The sequence below is a fragment of the Dromiciops gliroides genome, chromosome 1 (genome assembly GCF_019393635.1).
Source record: "Dromiciops gliroides isolate mDroGli1 chromosome 1, mDroGli1.pri, whole genome shotgun sequence".
Classification (NCBI taxonomy): Eukaryota; Metazoa; Chordata; class Mammalia; order Microbiotheria; family Microbiotheriidae; genus Dromiciops; species Dromiciops gliroides.
Genome location: NC_057861.1, coordinates 168,010,716 through 168,031,308, shown reverse-complemented (window position 1 = coordinate 168,031,308; position 20,593 = coordinate 168,010,716). Strand labels below are relative to the sequence as shown.

The following is a 20,593-nucleotide window of genomic DNA, read 5'->3' as shown; positions in this document are numbered from 1 at the left end:
ATATATATTAAAGACATCCAAAGCAGACAAACACAACACAAATACTTTTTTCAACCAGAATCGTTGTATATTGGGAGGGCTTGCTTCCTTAAAGGAAGCATCCATTCTAACTGAAAACATGTGCCATGGGAAGAATATAACTGAACTTGCTAGAATTTTTTTTTTAAATGATGGAATCTAGGCTTTCCTCTGAACACTCAACATTGGTAATACCTTTTCTGATAGGCATCACAGGGTTGGCCCATTTGCCGCATCTCTCTGATTAGGCTGTCAGTGATTTCCATCTGGTCATTGGCTTGAGCAAAACATTCATCCAGTTCTCTACTCCGACCCAGCTGTATACCATCTCCATATTTCAGCTCCTGAGAGAAAGGATACACATAATTGATATAAAATTTCCCAAAAGGAAACTCCATATATGCTAATTTAAGCAGATAACACTACTTAATTTGTTCTTTTACAGATATTGGCAAATGCCATAAATTCCCCCCACCTAACTGCACCAAATTTTTAAAAGAAAATAATCTTAATAATTTGATAGTGGGAGGAAGAAGAGGAACAAACCCAATTTCACACCATGAAAATCTATAAGCCAGCTACTTTTCAATAATTGCTTGAAGTTTCACTAGCTTTTCAAAAGCTACTTATAACCTGAGTATCTCCTGTATGTCAATGAGCTAAAGACTCATCTGTCATTCTCCCACTGAATGAGATGGGGCAGCTAGGTGACACAGTGGATAGAATGCCAGGGCTGCAGTCAGGAAGACTCATCTTTCTGAGTTCAAAGCTAACTTCAGATACTTACTAGTTGTGTGACCCTGGGCAAGGAACTTAACCCTATTTGCCTCAGTTTCTTCATCTGAAAATGAGCTGGAGAAAGAAATGGCAAACTGCTCTAGTATCTTTGCTAAGAAAACTACAAAAGGGTTCACAAAGAGTCAGACATGACTGAAAATGACTAAACAGAAAACAACAAACAACTTTGAAAGAGAAATGCAATGGAGTGAGGACAATACGTAAGCGTCCTTGCAACTATGGACGTTGACTTCACTGCAAGATTTATTCATTCATTCATTCATTCATTTGTTTGTTTTATTTGGGTGAGGCAATTAGGGTTAAGTGACTTGCCCAAAGTCACATAGCTAGTAAGTATCAAGTGTCTGAGGTCAGATTTGAACTTAGGGCCTCCTGACTCCAGGGCCAGTGCTCTATCCACTGTGCCACCTAGCTGCCCCTATTCATTTATTTTTATTTGGTGATCCTAGAACTTAACTAGTCCAATTTTAGTATTCAAGGGGGAAGAAAAATTAAGCTTAAGGAGGTTAATTACTTGTTCAAGGACACACGTAGTTAATGTTCATATCAGCACTTAAATCCAGAGCCACTGACCCCAAATCTTAAATTCTTTCTATTGCATCAATAATAGGCATTATTGATGGACTCTTTAGCTGACAAAATCATCCCACTTCATTTTTGTTTTTCAAATACCAATAAGTCACATTTATTGATAGTAACTCTAGTGGGTTTGCTTTACTAGTTATGTAATACAAAATCAGTAGTACATAAATCAACAGGGGGTAATTAAACAGTTTGGTCTAACCTTTTCCTTCTACTGAATGACTTTCCCCCCTCACCTTCAAGAAGTCATTCCGCATTTTATCAAACCCACAAGCTTTCCTAAGAAAAATAAAGTATGTAATGGTGTTACCTATACCAGCCATTTTACTTCTTAAACAGAAAGCTGTCTCTGTCCATAGGCAAAAGGGCAGACAGTTATGCCATTGCAGTGACATGAATGATCTTATTTTGAAATTATTCTCTTCCTTGTTTTAATTTGTATGTTTTGGACACATACCAATGATAGATTTGGGGTAGAGGGAGAAGGAAAATGAAATCCCTGAAGTCCATAAATGGAAAAGAGAACAGCCACAAAGTACATGTGATTGATTTCCACTAAAGACTAAGTAAATATCACTGGTGGCACACAAGGAAACCTCAGTTTAATTGCATACTCTTCCTTTTTTCTATTAAAGAAAGATGAGCTTATATGTATATATGGCTGGATACATGGAAAAAGTACCATTCAGACTCTGAATTCTTCTCTTCTTTGTTTTTGTTTGTTTTTGGTTTTTGTTTTTTTGGTTTTTGTGGGTCAGTGAGGGTTAAGTGACTTGCCCAGGGTCACACAGCTAGTAAGTGTCAAGTGTCTGAGTCCGGATCTGAACTCAGGTCCTCCTGAATCCAGGGCCAATGCTTTATCCACTGTGCCACCTAGCTGCTCCCCTCTTTTTTGTTTTTTGAAACAAGCCTTAATTTTACATCTTTATTCCAAACTTAAACTTTAAATATATTAACTACTAGTTAGTTACTAATAGTAAAATCCTATTTATCATATCTCCAATTAAATTCATATGGGAAGAGGGCACAAATGACATGATGCAGGTACATTTTTAGTACCACCCACAGTAATAAAACAGTAACAGTCATGGTAGTTGTAAAGAATTTTAAAAGCTATGTTATGTGTTCATTATTAAACTATCCCAAGGACATTTCCTCCTTCTGAAGGATAACATTCAGGAGGTGAACTTTGATGTCATAGTATTATATTTCAAACTATCATACCAGAGGCATTAATCAAAAGTCAAATCAAAATCCATGATGGAACTGACTTGCTGCACTCCAAACAGAACCCAAATATTTTTATGAACAAAACTAAAGCTGAAATAAAAATCAAATGCTTTGTGAATTACTTAAATACTTAATGAACTAGATTGATGTGTAAAAATGTACTTTTTTGGATTTAGCATGAACCAGAAAAAGTAAAGAATTCTCAGCTGAAATTCCTGAATTCAGAGACATTGCCTGATCTTGAACAACAAGTTTAATATTAAAAAAAAATAGGATATTTGGTAAAATGTCCTTTAAAAGGTCAGGATGTGGGGTAGCTAGGTGGGCAGTGGACAGAGCACCAGCCCTGGATTCAGGAGGACCTGAGTTCAAATCCTGCTTCAGACACTTGACACTTACTAGCTGCGTGACCCTGGGCAAGTCACTTAACCCCAATTGCCTCACACACAAAAAAAAAAAGAAAGAAAGAAAAAAGAAAAGGCCAGGCTATTTGGGGATTTGTTAAACATATAATTCTTTATGAACAGTTTTTATTGACATAAAAAATAAACAATCTCATACTGTTTTGCTAAACAACTTGCCCACAAGAATGGCTTTCTTAACCAGCCTATAGTTGCTACCTTCTTATCCTGGAATTTTATGTGGTGAATGAATATACTCTCTTTCTTCTCTGATTTCCAGAAGCCTATTTCCACTGAGGAGAATATATTAATGGGAATTAATATAAGAATGAATTATTTTTCAAATAAATAAATCAAACTAATGAACCAGGATATCAAAATATTCTCTAAACTAAATGAATATTGAAATTAAAGTCCTTTCCAGCTCCAAAATTCTGTGAACTGAGACTGATCTAATATTTGTCAGGCAATATATTAGAGCTAGTAATTTAATCAGTTAACATGAAAAATTAAATAAGAAGATACAAATTCCACTCCAGTCTGTACCATAAAAGGGCAGCTCCCATTATGAGGTCATCTGAAAGAGATCTGCTGAAAAAGGAGTCTCTGACAGAGTTAAGTAGTGTCTAATGGGCAAAAGTAACAGAAGTTCCTCTGATAGCTTTGCTAAAGATAAAGATAACTCACAGGTTGAACGATGAGCTCAGCCCGCATCAAGCAGTCAGCACAGTTCTGCAGAAGCTCCTGGATTGTGTTCTGGTTCTGGTGCCTGCACATTGTGCCGCCAGTTTGACTGATGAAACAATAAGAAAGGGGGAGAAAGGAATGGTTGCATTAAAGAAAAATTGCAACAAAATTATTATAAATTATGTAATACATATTCCCACACAATGCAGATTAGATAACACTTTTTCCTGTGGTGAATCATAGTGTTGAGTCTTCAACATCATAAATCTCACTATAGGAACAGATTAGGCTATGATAAATAAGCATGATGACTTTAGGGACAAGGGGAACTGAAGAAAAATCTGGCTGATGAGTGAGGAAGTGCTTTCATTCAACAATGGCAGAAGTAAAAAATAATGATAAAAAAAACATTGGGAAGGTCACAGGAAAAGCACTGGCCAATTAAATTTGTCCTTAATGTAGAAAAAGTTATAAAATTTCTTCCAGATTGACCCTAGGAAAATATCTTTCTTTAAGGGAACACCCACCAAGCATACATATATTTCTAATTGGGCACTTTTGGGGGAGCAAATATACTATAACTTGGTAACAATACTACAAACTATACCTTTTAGTAAAATGTACCACTATAAACAAGAGGCCCCTTTGTCCCATGGCATAGCTAAAACTATAGGCTAATACAGAGTTTTTACTTTAAATTTGTTAAAAGACCTAATGAAATAGCTGCACCTACTACAGTTTAACGTAAAAGGAATGCAAGGCACACACAACAAGAGATCAAGATGTAACATCCAGTATTATTAGTGGTGTATAAATTAACACTATCTGAACAGTGGTTATTTCTCTGCATTCTCTTTTATACTCAGCCCCTCCTAGAGCCCCAATTCCAACCCTTCCACAAAAATCATATAGGGAATATATAGAAAAAAGACATTTTTTTTGCCATAACCAGGTTTTATCCTCTCACTGGGAGTCTTTCCTCTCCAAGAGGCTAATAATAATTGGATCCTCAAGCTAGAAACAACAGTACTTCTAAATGAGGGAACCAGACAAATTCAGAGCGAACTCATAATCAATTGCCCACTAGTAAAAATCAAACAAAAACCCCCATTGGTTTAGTATCATGTGTGAGAAAAGACAAGGAAAATAATAAATGAGATCCCTATAGCACTTTAAAATTTGCAGAATATTTGACAGATTATCTCATCTGAACCTCACAATAACCCTCTGAGAAAGGTACTACTATCCCTATTTTATCTGAAAACCAGAAGGTGCTGGTGACTTGCCCAGTCACACACTAAAGTCAAATGTGAATCCAAGTCTTCCTAATTCCAAGTTCAGCATTCTTCTACAGATCTTCCCTCTCTGCAGACAATGAATATACTCTTCAGCTTGGCCCAATTTTCTTGGGAAAACATAAGCTATTAAAAAAAATAATTTGAAACCCAACATTATTGCATTATAATCCAATTAATTACTAGTCCAAAAGATGTACTTCATCTAGTAAATTTCTGATAGTTTCTGAAAATTTTTTCACAATCACCATGCTTATCCTTAGAACCCTGAAGAACCACAAAAGACTGAACAGACACCAGCCATATTGTTCCATGACAGACAACTAACAGTTACATTCATTCTATTTTCCTACTGGATTTTAGATTATTCTTTTGTATCAATGCAGTCATTCTCCTGTACTCTTCATTATATAAACTAATGGAAAATTTTTATCACTGCTCACAGCTAAGAAGTTTTCACTTGCTGTCTCAACTTGTATGAAATTCCAATTAACGTCTGAATCATAATGCTCTCTGTTCTTTAAAATAAAATAGACCTTTCATGTAAAAATGTTTTTTAGTTCTTAGAGGTAAAGAAAACTGTTGAAGCCTGTCTTCGAGTGGTGGGAATACAAAAGGATTTATGTAATTTCACATACCAAAGAATGTCTAGCTACTTTCCTAATAGAATGGAAGTCCCTTGAGTCCAAGAATTGTCTCCTTTTTTTATATCTGAATCTCTAATGCCTAGTACCATGCCTGGCACAAAATAGAAGTTTAGAAAATGTTTCTTGATCAGTTACTAACTGGGGAGGAAATAATAATAATATCTTCTAGGAGTGCCTTTTGAAATTTCTATTTCTAAATTCTTTGCCTTACTATTTTTTAAAATGTATTATACCAGAGGTGCTATTTCTAATTGTATAATCAATCATGGCTGAAAGGGACCTCTGAGGTATAATTCCTTATTTTATAGATAAGGCTAAATGACTCATCCAAGTAAGATAGTTTTGATCAATCAACAAGCACTTATTAGGCACCTGCTATGTGTCAGACTCTGACTAGACACTAAGGATATAAAAGCAAAAAAAAAAAAAAAAGAAAGAAAAGAAAAGAAAAAAGGAAACAGCCCCTCTTCTCAAGAAGTTTCTATTCATCCTCTAAGTCCAGACCACAGTCCTGTCCACTGTATCACACTGGAAAACAAAAGGGGCCTTCCATATTTTACAACTGAGGAAATCCTCTGAGAAAAATATGAGAGGACCACCTCACCAGAATGCAAGATCTCAAAGTTTTTGCTGCACAGATAGGAAAGTGGACAAAGCATTGGACTAGGGGAGAGGAGATCTGGCTTTTCATGATGGCTCCACCACTAACAACCTTGGATAGTTTCCAACCAGCTTTGCTCTGGACCTCTGTTGTCTTTTTTCTTTTTAATTTTTATCATATTATAAACAAGAAACGCCAAATGGGCATTTCCATTAATACAGAACAAAAAAAAAAGGTTATATATGTGTGTGTATATATATTCCATTCCCTTAATATGTATGTATGTATGTATGTATGTATGTATGTATGTATGTATGTATGTATGTGTGTATGTATGTGTGTATGTATGTATGTATAGGTATAGGTATATATATATACATATAAACACATGTGTGTGTATAAAACAGCTTGCTTTTCTTTTTATGTATGTGATAAATTCAACTTGTTGCCTTTGAAGCTATACTGTTTGTACTTCTTTCCAGCCTTTTTCCTGTTCCCTATTTTTTTAGAGATGTCTCAATGACCTTCTTTTCTTTTTTCTTTTGTTACCCTTTCCCTATCCTCTATCACAGTCCCACCTCCCTCCATGAGGGGAAAAAGGAAAAAGGAAATGAAATAGAAAAAGAATAAGCCTCCGATTTGTAAAAAGAAGGATTGAACCAAATAACCTTTAAAATCCCTGTGTCCTAACATTCTTTGAGTTGTTTTACCAAGAGAAAAAAAAAATCTCTAATTATGTGACTTCTATAGATACATTAAGGACAGGGAAGGGGACTTGAAACAATTACAGTACTACTGGCTGCTACATTCTTTCAGGTAACTAAGGGTTGGGGGCTTAAGAAAGTCTTCTTTTACTTTATTAGTAGAGTCTTGGTTCAATCTTTTTTTTTTTCACTTTGTTGCTGTGGACTAGCCCTCTTCATAAAACTTGACATAAATATTAAATGCACTGTATCAGTTTTGTCAAAGTACCATAGTCAGCTAAAAGTTTATGCTGTTCTCTAAGCAACTAATTTACAACCAGAAACTAACAAGGATTTATTTTTTAAAAACAGGAAAACAAAAACAGTTCTATCAAGCTTTTATATCTATATTCCCAAAACTGAACTTTATGCCTAGAAAGGAAATTTTATATCTGACAATTCTTAATTTAAAGTATTCAGAAAGAATCCTGAAAAGTATGTTGTTACTATTGTTCAGCTGTGTCCACCTCTTCATGACCTGGTGGGTCATACTGTCCATGGGGTTTTCTTGGCAAAGATACCAGGGTGGTTTGCTATTTTCTTCTTCAGTGGGTTAAGGCAAACAGAGGTTAAGTGACTTGTCCAGGATCACACAGCTAGTAAGTGTATGAGGTCATATTTGAACTCGGGACTTCCTGACTCCATGCCCAGGGCTTTATCCACGGAACCACCTAGCTGCCTAATAATGATGTGTGTATGCACCAATGAAAAGATCATGCATTTAGATAATATTCCCTTTTGCTAGAAAAAAAGGAGGGGCAGGAACTCAGATTAGCAGAGTCTATGGAAAGCTTATTGTTAGAACAATAAACTGAACAAGAAGAGTGGAAAGAATCAGTTATCGAATAAAGGCAGTTGATGTGCAGTAGATAAGAGTGCCAGCCCTGGAGACAGAAGACCTGATTTTCAAATTTTGCCTTAGACATTGACTAGTTGTATGACCCTGGGCAAAACACTTAACCCGTTTGCCTCAGTTTCCTCAATTATAAAATGGAGATAACGATAGCACCCACCTATGAAGGTTGTAGTGAAGCTCAATGAGATAATGTTGTAAAAATTGCTTAGCACAGTGCCTTGCACATAGTAGGCACTATATAAATGCTTATTCCCTTCTCCTAAATATAAATTGCATAGCTACTATGCACAAAACAATTCTCTGTCTGTTTTTAAAAACTTTGTAACACTTCCTATATTTTAAAAAATTGCCCATAGTGGCAAAAGACTTGTTTATGTCTCTACACAGCTATGTCTTCCCTACCCCACTCCAAATACAACATGCCTCACCCTTACCCCCATATGAACACATAAATTTGTATAACAACAATATTAGCACCTGATCATTCAGAATTGGAAAAAAGGTTTTCTACAACAGGAGTTTTTAACCTGGAGTCTGTGAACTTTCAATAGGTGATATCATTCATAGATGATAGATAGATAGATAGATAGATAGATAGATAGATAGATAGATAGATAGATAGATAGATAGATAGATAGATAGATCTGTATTTAAAATAACTGATTTCCTCTGTAATCCTAAATATTTTATTTTATGCATTTAAAAACATTATTCTCAGAAGGGACTCATGCATAGGTTTCAGAAGATTGACAAATGGATCTATGATAAATGAGTAACTCTAACCTTGCTTCAGCATGCTCAAGTGTTTGTGTTTCTTTAGTTTGGGCACATTATTAACTATCTGGTTTAAGGGATTAGGAGTAGAAGGTGGAAGTAGTGAGAAGGGAAATGCAACCTAAACTGTTAGAAGACCTAAAGTTGAAGTGTATGAGAGGACTTGCTGGAAATGTAATGCTAAGCCCACAAAAATGATATGATCACATTTACAAAAATTTCAAATACATCTACCTTTTCAGGAATGGCTCTATAGAAAAAATTAAGATGCAACTGCCTTTGTCCTGAAGGACACCAGTCCAGTTTGGGTTGCATACCAAGAATGGCATGCAAGAAAGGAAACATAAACCAACAAAGTCAGGAAGGGAACCAGACATACAACTTGTGAGCCTATTACATTAAATCAGGAATGAGAAAGAGGGATTTTGATAAAGGGTACCAAAAGCTTCATATCTTAGAGAAAGCAATTAACCCTTTATGTATTTCACATTTACATGTATTGTTTCTTAGAATCAACAAGCCATCATGCATTAGAATTTTTAGCACCCTAGGGGCAGCAAGATGGTGCAGTGGATAGAGCACCAGCCCTGGAGTCAGGAGTACCTGAGTTCAAATCCGGCCTCAGATACTTAATACTTAACTAGCTGTGTGACCCTGGACAAGTCACTTAACCCCAATTGCCTCACTTTAAAAAAAAAAAAATTTTTAGCACCCACATAGACACACTATAGATAGGAGAATAGATAGAGAATGTAGATTAATATAGATTAATAATATTCTTATATCTTATCAATATCTTCTCTCTATTCTATACATAGAGAATATTATATATGTACATATATGTATATATGTATGTATAATAAATAAATTATACACACACACACACACATATATATATATATATATAAAATCTCTGTGGTAGAGTTAGGACACTTGCATTTGAGTCCCCAGTCTATAATAAACTACTGACGGACCATAAGGAAGTTATTTGACCTTTCTAGGCCCAAATCTCCCCATCTGTAGAAAAAGGATGGTAGACTAAATAATATGTAAAATCCCTTTCTCTTTTATTAAAAAATACATGCTTATTTTTCCTCTGTACAAAAGAATGGCCACTCCAAAAGTCTATACAATTGGAATGTGTACCTGATAATCTTAAGAGCCATGTTTAAAGATTCTGTACTGCTACTTCTGTGAGGATGCTAAAAAATTCTATTTGATGGTTTATTAATGCCTAAAGCTTTCCAGCACACAGATGTGTTAATACCTTCTGAAAACTTTTAAAAAATGTTTCTCTATCACGTATGTAAGGTGTTAAAACTAAATTTTGTACAATGTTTAAAAATGAACATGAATTGAAAGATCCTTAAAGATAATAAAATAAAATCTTCAAGCTGTTCAGTTGGAAAAACAATTTTTAAATCCATTATTTTGTCTTGCACTTTGAAATGACAACCTAGATTATAGGATCACAGCAAAACTGGGATTTTGACATAGAGCTTCTGAGTCCATCTCTAAACCATAATGTTTCCTAACATCAAAAGAAAAGTAATTCATTAATTTGAGCAGGGAAAATCAGAGGATGTTAATTTCTGATTAAAAAAACAAACAAAACAAAATTACATTAAGTAGCTATCCTAAAGAAGTTCCCCTCTGGAAAAAATGTTCTTTTAAAAATTAAATTCTGTTTTTTCCTCAGTCTTACAAAAGCAAGCAATTCACACACTTCAAGCAGCCTATGTGTGTTAAAATTAAAAAGTTCATTGCAAAGTTGTTTAAACAAGGTTCCATGATTGGTACCTCTTCCAATTACTAAAAGAAAAACTTGACCTGGAATCAAATCCAAAATGAATAACATGAACATGCACGTGAATTTTAACTGCTTCAGAAGTTTTTACTTTTTGGTTTTACTCCCTTTAAATGCATCAATCTTGTGTTTGAAAAAAGTAAGATTTACATATTGGCAACTGCAATAGTGTATAATGGAAAGAGTAGACTCCTGATTTGGCATCCAAAACCCAACACTTCTACTTGCTACCTGTGATGTTGTACAAGTAACCTAACCTCTCAGTTTCCTCATCTGTAAAGTGGGGAAGTTGGACTTGATGGTGTGTGTGCAAGGTTCCTTGTAGCTTTAAATCCTATTTTTAAATTAACCATTTTTAAAAAAATTTTTCATTTAATAATAGCTACTTATGAGGGCTGCTAGGTGGTACAGTGGATAAAGCATCGGCCCTGGATTCAGGAGGACCTGAGTTAAAATCCAGCATCAAACACTTGACACTAGCTGTGTGACCCTAGGCAAGTCACTAAACCCTTGTTGCCCCACCCCCAAAAAATATATCTACTTATTAAGGTTTTTAAAATTAGCCCTATCTAAGCTAACAGGGCAATTAGATGGCACAATGGATATAGCAATGACCTGGAAATCAGAAAGACCTGAATTCAAATTTTACTTCGGCCATTTAATAGCTGTGATCTTGGGCAAGTCATCTTATCTTGGTCTCAGTTTCCTTAATTGCAAAACTGGGATAATAATAGCACCTACCTCCTATTATTGTTGCGAAGACCAGACAAGATAATATTGGTAAAGTGACTAGCATAGCGTCTGGCTAGCAGACACTTGATCCTTGATCCAAGCATTTGTTTGCTATCCTACAGGTTTACAGAAAAGTATCAGCTAAACTGCTTTGGTCCTGATATGAAAATTCCCTCCATTACTACAGATCATCAATTCTGCTATTATTTAAGTCTTAGAAAGCTACCCGGGGTACTGAGACATCACTGTTTTTAAGAAGAACATATAGCATTTTAGATAGTAGGTAAGCATTTTAAAATGGATCTTTTCTCTAAGTAGGTATAATGCTCATCTCTGGCCTGTTCCAGTGACTTCTCTTTTATCTGTATGTTTTATGCCTCAAAGTATATTGTAGACCCTATGAATACAGGAACCTGGTTTCATATCTCTTTACATCTTGAGTGTTCAGCACAGTGCCCAAAGGTCGGAAACATTTGATCAATATTTGTTGATAATAGTAATCATGATAATGATCTAACACAGAAAAAACTTCCTTGAAAAATAGAACCAATAAAGTACATTTGTTTAATGAATTGTAAATCTGAAAGCAATTTTCACAAGCACCTTCCTCATCTGATTCTCTTTCTAAAGTTCTACCATTTTAAAAAATTAAAGGCTCCAAAAGTGTATCCCCCCCCCCCCCCAGTAGGGATAAATCCCAATTTAGTGATGGCTTGGAACTTTTTGGTTTAGGGGCAGCAGGTAAGGGAAGGAAAAGATTGATCACAATAATTAGCATGACAAGGGTATGCTTATACTTGGCAAGTTTCTGAAGCTTTGGTCGGGTTTGTTCTTGTTGTTGTTGCTTAGTTTCATCCTAATATAGGATTTTAAAGCCATCCTAGATGAAAACATTAGGGAGGTTATAAGGCAAGTAAATGCCTGTCATTTAGGAGTTTCTAAGAATGCCTAGGAATAGGAACTAGGCCTGTTATATCAGAGGTGCAGGAAACCCCCCATGCCAATTCAGGCAGGCATCTTCTCAGCAATTTATACCATTAGAGAGCTGCCTCCCGAACTAAAAAAGTTAAAGTGACTTCCCCAGGATCACATAGTCATTATGTCAGAACTGAAACTTGATCCCAGGTCTTCCTAGCTCTGAGACCAGCTTTCTATGGACTTTGCTAAGCTGTCTCTCAAGAATATTCACAAGACACCAAATCTACTCAGAAACTTTAATGAAAGTGTCAGGGTCTGGATAAGGTTTCAAGAACAAGAAATGAGAAAACTCTGAAAATTGAGTTTTCTTTCTTTTATTTTATGGGTAACCTATAATTATTTGCTAGAGTCTGTCAACTCCAACACAACTAAAATAGGGGTTTCTATTTCTGATCACTACTTCTGCTGCACAAACTTAAGTTGCTTTCAAACACTTAGATTTTCAGTAGTCCTTCCTACACACTTCTATATAATCTGACTTTTTTCAAATGCTATTCATTAATTCATCCAACAAATATTTACTGAGTACATGTATGACACTGTACTAAATGCGAGATGAATTATTAGAAAGATCTTATGTAGGATTTAAAAACTCTTATCAACACAATAACCAATCATGATTCCAGAGGACTAGTGATGGAGAATTCTACTCAATTTCTGACAGAGAGGTGATGGATCAAACATGCAGAATAAGACACATTTCTGGATGTGGCCTATGTGGGAATTTTTTTTTTTGCCTGACTATGCGCTCATTACAAAGGTTTTGTTTTTCTTTTTTTCTCCTGGGGGTGTGGGGATTTGAAAGAGAGAGAAAATTAATACTTATTAATTGGGGGGGGAAAAAAGAAAGGATCTGATGCTCAACAACTTAAAATATAACTTTAGCAAGTCTTTCAATCTGTTTCAAGAAGCTTATAGTATAGTTGGGAAGAAACATGAATAAAAAATAAAATACAAAATAATTTCAGGGGGCACAAGCAATTGGAGGAATCAGGATAGGCTTCAGGAGATGGCATGTGAGTTGAAGGAAGAAGGGTTTCTATGAGTTAGGAGAAAGGTGTGCATTCCACCAATTTGGGAACAGCTTTACAAAGATGAAAGCTGAAACGTCATGTCTTGGCAGGAACAGGCATATCAGTTTGGCTAGAACCCATACTATACAAAGGAGAATAATGAGCAATAAGCCTGGAAAGTAGAGCTAGAGTCAGATTATAAAGAGCTAGAGTCACCTCTCCAGGTCATTAAGACCTAAAGTTATGACAAGATAACTATTGATATTTTACTGAATATCCCAAGAAATAAGTGATTAACTGCCTGAACCTTGGGAATGTTTGTTTTAGTGAGATGCTTGTTGTTAACAAGACTTGACCTCTAGTTTTTAATAGTTTAAATAGAAATATTTTGCAAAATGCTTAAGAAAGGATCTACTGAGAGTTAACACTGGTAGTTTACAGTTTAACTATAATTCTGCTGCTTTTGAGCCCTCTCTCCAGTTATTGTTGGAAGAAAAGGAGAAATGGGAAGGATGGGTGGTATTTTCCTATCCAGCAGTGGCTAGCTTAGAACCAAACCTCATACTCTTGAAGACAGTACTTCTAGAACCTCCTAGTCTGGAAATACTGGTTGGTTTACCACTTTTGGGAGGTGGAATCCCAAAGTCACACCCAGTTCTTCCTTAACCCCACCCTGAAAACTCAGCATTTTGGCATTGAGGCATCAGCAACCTTTTTTTTTTCTTCTTTTCTTCCCAGGACATTTAAATAATCTGAGTAACAATTAGATTATGTCCATGCTGAGGGGAAAGCCAACGTGGAAGTCATTAGCTAGAATTAGCCCATCATTTTGTCTGTTTGTGTAAAACCACTTTAAACACAAATTGCATTTCTGTCAAGTGGGCTAGAGAAATGAAGGTTGCAGAAGAAAACTGAAGGAATAGAATAGAATTTTAGAAAATCAAATATTTAATAAGGATGTAGCCAGAGGAAGACAACAAGTAAAACAGAAGCTAAAATTAATGTTAGGTAACACATTATTTTCAAAACAACGACAAAAAACCAATCCAACAAGTAGTCTGATTTTTGAAAGTATATTTTGAGCTTCAGCTTAGTAATCAACTAATTGGTACATGCTCATTATGAAAGGGTTGGGACCCAGTTTTGACCACAGCAAGTCATTAAACCGTCTAGGAAAACACAGAGGGGTTTCTCTCTGCATCAGTGGAGGGAGAACACACAGAGATGAAATTGCAATGCTTATGTATTTGTAGTTCAAGAGTTAGAGCACTAAAACTCTTCAGTTTCTCCTGTTTATGGTTTTACAATTTCACTTATACCATCTAATTATGCAATTAAGAGACTGCCTATCTGAACATCTGAAGAAAAGTTAGCACTAAGCTAGAAAGGGTGATCCAAGAGTGACTCATCTGGAGTTATGGGACCTGAGTTTGAATCCTTGTTCTGTCACTACCTGAGTAACATTAGGCAAATAGATCACTTAAACTCCTTCTTAAACCTGTGTTTCCCTAGTTAAAAGAATGAGAGTTGGACTAAATGACCTCTGAGGTACCTTCTAGCTCTAGCATCTATTATCTTATGATTCAGCTAGCTCTGACTAGCTAGGTGATTAAACTTTAGTAAATCACAACCATTCTGGACTTCAATTTCTTATTTAATTTTTTTTTTAATTAGAAGGTTGGACCTGGATGATCTATATCACCCCTTTTGGTTCTAAGAGTCTATGCTTATAGACCTCATAAATAAGCCTAAATTTATATACATACACACACACAAATACACATATATACATACACCAAGATAATAGCATGCTAAGAAAGAGAAAATTATCTTTTTTAACATTAAAAGGAAAGATTCAGCAGAGATTACATACCTTAGGATTTTGAAACCAAGAAATATCAGAGAGCTACATAGGGCAAAACAATTATTAACACTATACATGTCTCAATTGTTCTATTTTTAATCTTTGGGCAAATCCATCTTGTTGTCAAGGAGGGATGTAAGTGTGTGATTGGGCTTTTTTTCTAGCCTGGATGATATTCACTTTACAAATTTGGTTTTTTTATGATAAAAGTGCATTGCATTACGTATAGTTGTGATTTCTTTTAATGAAAAAAGTTAATTCTGTTTTAATGGAAGAAAATATTCAAACAACAAAATGTAAATGGAATTCAAAGTTGAATTTTCTAGAAGTAGTCCAATTTTGGGTAAATAAACATTTACTGAGCACTACAGCAGTTCATTGTCAAACCACAGTGCAGAGAAACAGTTACATGCAACTCACACAGCCTCCACTTAACCTAAAGATGGGGAAGGATTTGTTACTTATATATGCTGCCATTAAAAAAAAAGAATGCTCTTAAAATCTTATAGATATTAGAAACCAAATGAAGGAAAAAAAGGATTTTCTGGGGGCAGCTAGATGGTGCAGTGAATAAAGCACTGGCCCTGGATTCAGGAGGACCTGAGTTCAAATCCAGCCTCAGACACTTGACACTTACTGGCTGTGTGACCTTGGGCAAGTCACTTAACCCCCATTGCCCCACAAAACAAAATTTAAAAAAAAAAAAAAGGATTTTCTAAGCCTGATATTGATACTGCCTGAGAAATATAGTGCTGATGGTACTAAGGTCAGATGGTCCACTCCATTTGTATGAATTAGTTTTACATTTTTCCCATGGACTCTTTAGACCAACAGACATCTTCTCCCTTAGTGAGCTTTCCCAAATTTGCAAGCCATTGTTTACAGATGTGTGGCTCAATCTGCACCAATCCATTGCCACTGCTAGAAAAAAATGAATCTCTAGATTCACTTTTATGAAAGTAGGTCATTAACATAATTTTTATACATAAAAAGTAAAAATTATCATTATTATTGCTTTTGTTATTATCTGTTATTGTTTTCCATCCTCCACTTGCCCACCTCTAAATAATCCCATCACCAATGCACTCTCATAAATACAGGTTAGAACAAGTCTAAGAAAATGATATTACATGGTCTAAAAGAATGAGAGCATGCTAATACATGTCAAATAAAGCCTGTGATTGTGTGCACATTGAGCCAAGTGATGTCACCAAGCTACATATTACAGGTATCGGTTTTTTTTAAAGAAAAATCAACGCCAATGGGTAAAATAACAAAGTCGAATGAAAATGATCTTATTTGTTTATATTAAGTCTGTTTGCTACACCAAGAGAATATGTAAATCTTGCTGTCATTAAAGGAATTTACCAAGTAGGAGTTAGGTTGGAAAAAACAGAATAAAATTGTCAGGCATTTAAAAAATGAGTTATCTCCCAGAACGATTTTTCAGTAACTAATGGTTATCAATCATTATTGGGAATTTTACAACATAAATAAAAATAACACTTTTTAATAATATTTTTAATCAGCTAAGATAAAATACTGTATTTAACATGGCTGATTTTTTTTTTTTGGTGAGGCAATTGGGGCTAAGTGACTTGCCCAGGGTCACACAGCTAGTAAGTGTGTAAAGTGTCTGAGGTCGAATTCGAACTCAGGTCCTCCTGAATCCAGGGCCGGTGCTCTATCCACTGCGCCACCTAGCTGCCCCTGATTTTTTTTTTTAAAGAAGCATTTTCTAGACTTGAGATCTAGAGGAGCAAATTAAAATGTTCACTGTCTTTCCAAAAATAAAACTTTGCTAAATATTAAATAACCCTGCTATGTTGAAAGACTTTCAAGTAACCTCTCTATAAATTCTGAGTGCAAATTCATGGATAAAGAAAAAGAATTTGCACCTAGAATATAGTTAACATAAAGGACAAAATAAGGGAGAGGAGGGAAGAGAGAGACTTTTAAAGTTGGCAAAGTTCTAAAAACAAAACCCAAAAAACCCCTCAATAATCAACATAAAAATGTCTATAGGAAAATCCCAGCCCCATTCCTCTGCTGCTTGGCTTCTTTTTCTTTGAAAAAAAAAAAAAAAAACCCAGTTCATTTTATTTAGACAAGAGTAGTTTTAAGATGATTGACGACAGTCTTTGGCCAATCACAAAAATACTTAGAACAAGCAAGTTACTTTAAAAGAAATTAGACCCAAGTGGAAAGTAGATTGAGTTTCAATAATTCCAGACAATTTAAAAACTACTTTCAAACCTAAACTGTTAAACGTGTTTTCAGGTTGGTTCAGCTCCACCCCAGCCTAAGGCCACAGTGCTAACTACAAGGAGCAAAGCACCCAGAAGGGGGAAGGAAATGGTTGAAGCTACAGAATACTGAATATAAACAATCAGCTCGGCACTCAAAGAACCATATGAGAAACCCGATCTCGAAAAAACACATTATCTGAGCTCTTTCCCCAATTACAATCCGACTTGTTCGTGGCTATCCAAGTCTGGAAGTGGCTCCCTCAGAGTCAACAGACGCCATTCCTGGAGTTAACAACAGCGGTGGAGGTGGGTGGGAAGGGCCGGGGGCCCATCCATCGTCTTTTACAACCATCTCTCAAGAACTCTGTCCACACTTGCTGGGGAGCCCCTGCTGCAATGGAAACCTTCTTTTGAGGATACAGGGTCAATGGCACCAAACAAAAGGCACCCCTGTTCGCTAATTTAAAGCATTTCCCCCTTTCCTTATGGTTCATCGGTACGGCAAAGTCACCGCCTTCCCCGGGCGGCTGGGTCATCGATTGTCAATAAACACCCGGCAACTTGCCTGCAAGAGCTGAGCTCTGCAGCATCTGGACACTTAGGCCAGGGAGTGAGAGGCGCAGGTGACCGGGATTTCCTAATTTTCCTTAAAGTCCCTGGTGCATGCCTCCGAACCCATGAATGGGTTCGGTTTCTTCTTCTGGCAGGGGAAGGGATGAGAGCAACGACTGAACCATTTTGGGGGTTGGGAGAGGATGTTTGGACAAGCCCCGGGGCTGGGGGTGAGGGAGAGAATGGGAATGACACACTGGGATTCCCCACAGATAAGGCAAGGAGGAGACTCGCTCAGTATCTAGGTCCCTATACTGGCTCTTCAGGAAAGCAGGGGTGGCTTTCCAGCCTAAAGCCCTCAAGGGGCTTCGATGGGCTTTCCGAGTGACTAACAAAACTAATTTTGAGCTATACTGGGACCAAGGCACATAGCTGATTAGGCACCAGTTCTCGTTCTCCAAATCCAAACATCAGAGCTGGAGGGGTGGTGGGGTGAGGGACCAGGAAATCTTTTTCCTTTTGTAATTTTTTAAATTTATGCTTATTTTAGGGCAATAGGGTGTAATTTTGTTTTAACATCAATACCTTGCTCCCCTAACAAAGCAACCTATCAACAACCATTTTAAAAGCTCCTACTAAGTGCCAGGCTTCATGCTAGGTACTAGGGAAACAATGACAAAAATAAAAAAGACGAGCTCGTGTCCAAACGAAACCCAGAGGCAAAACCACATCTTTCCCACCAAGTCCCTCCCCCGCCGCCCCCCCCCACCCGACAGAAAGTAGTTTAGTAGGGGGACGGATTGGATGAATGACAGCAGTTCCTCTCTCCCCTCCCCCAGCTTCCTCCACTAAACCACAATAAAAAACAGATTCCCAGATCGCGCCCCAAATGCGGGTAGAAAAGGAAGGAGCCGATCTCTTCATTTTAAACACCCACACTGAGCAAAGGTGGAGGAGTCCCAACCAAACCAGTCTCCTCTCTAAGTTTGTAGGTGAACATTCGCCTCCCACACTATTCCCATCAGTTTCTGCTGGCTTCCTACAGGAAAAGTGACTCCTGCTTTACTTTTTTCGGTATTCCCTTAATTTCCTTTCCTTTTTTTTAAGTATGGGGGGGGAGCTGATTTTTTTTCACAGCTTTTTAAAAATAATAAACATTTTTATTCATAGCTTTGAGTTCTAAATTGTATCCCGCCGGAAGCTGATTTTTTAATTTGGGTATTTAAATCCGTCTCAAGATACGGAAAGGCTCGAGATTTCTGTCTTCGGAGAGAGTACAGTAGAGAATGAAAATCAAAGATCTTTCGAAGAATAATGCCATTTGCCCCCTGGGTAACCTGTTCTCTGGCTGGGAAAGGGGGAAATGCCCTGTCCGCTCTTGGAACAGGTTGTCTAAACTCATAGTAGCACTCCTTCCTGGCCCCCACCGGGTGCCGGGAAGGGCCACAGTGCGCCCTGGCCCGTACCCACCAATAGCCGTCGGAGTTCTGGTCGTTCATCGTACACCTCCGCACGTAATACATCTTGTTGTTGGATCCCCCACCACCTCCGCCTCCGCCACCGCCGCCACCACCACCTCCGAAGCCGCCTCCCCCGTAGGTCATCTCACAGCGTAGGTCCGGGCCGGACTCAGCGCGGGTCATTCGGCCCAGGGTGTTGATCCGCGGATGGGATCCTCCGTTGCAACTCATCTTGGCCAACAATCAATAGAGCGTTTTAAGACTGAGGCATAAGCGAAAGTTGTGCGGCCGAGAAGGAAACCAAAGGAGCTTAGCAATTAAAAAAAAAGTTCCCCAAGACCCCTGCAGGAGCGGACAGCGGCTTTTTGATTCTAGTTTTCTCTCTTCGCCGCCGCTCCGAGGGCAGTGTAGGGTACACTGCGGGAGGGTCCAAGTGGGGAAGGAGAGCAAAACGGGGCCAAGGAGAAAACCCCACCGGGGGGCGGGCCGGGGTTGGGGTAGAGCTTGGAAAAGGTGCAGCGCCCAGCGGTAGTGGTGACGAGGGCTGCCTTCCAGAGAGGAGGAAACGTTGTTGCTCTCGGGTGGGTGCTGGAGCAGAGAAGCTGGGTACGCGCTGGGTGTTGGTGTTGGTCGGTGGTGGAGGGCTAGTCTCCTCCCCGCTGGCACAGGAAAGGCGAAGCCACACCTGCCTGCTTTCTTTTTCTTCTACCTCGATCTTTTTTTTTTTAAATGAACACACCCAGGCGTGGTGGAGCAGCCGAGCCTCACCTCCCCCACCTACGAAGCCCAGAACTCAGGCCCAGTCTTCTCCTGGCCCCTCCCCCTGCTCCCGGCGGTCTCACTGACGCGCAGGCTGCCCAGGTCCCTTCCCACCGTTTCTCCCAGGCCCGCCCAGCCTGCAAGCCTGGCCTGGCTTCGCTCCTTCCGTTCCTCTCAGCACCTGAGCCCCGCCCAAGTAGCTCCGCCCTTTGAGCTGGCGATTCTTGGAGCTACTGCTAAAACTGAGAATCCCAACTCTAGAATGCTGTCTGTGGGGCTGGGGTTGGAGTGATGTTGGGGTGTGGGGGTGTTAGAGGAGACAGCGCGTGTCTTCTGGGGCATTTGTTCTCCGTGCAACACAGTAAGGGGAATATCTCGGCTTCGGAGGTTTACCCAGGGCTCTCCGAAACGGGAGGATTCCAATTCAAGAAGTGTTTATAAAATTGGGAGGGGAGGGGATAAAGAGAATTTTCTGTTCGAATTATCCTGGTAGCTGCCTTAATGTGTCTATTTTTCCTTGATTGTTTTATAAAGACAGACACCAATC

General features: G+C 37.9%; 1 protein-coding gene across 1 annotated transcript in view; it reads right to left on the bottom strand.

The window, feature by feature from the left end:
• LOC122735628 (desmoplakin) overlaps window positions 1-20,073 on the bottom strand; it is a 53,522-nt gene extending 33,449 nt beyond the window's left edge. Inside the window, 3 exon segments of the mRNA XM_043977332.1 lie at window positions 214-362; window positions 3,717-3,822; window positions 19,298-20,073. Coding sequence (XP_043833267.1) covers window positions 214-362; window positions 3,717-3,822; window positions 19,298-19,518 — 476 coding nt within the window. The 5' untranslated portion in view covers window positions 19,519-20,073.
• Window positions 20,074-20,593: the final 520 nt, after the last annotated feature.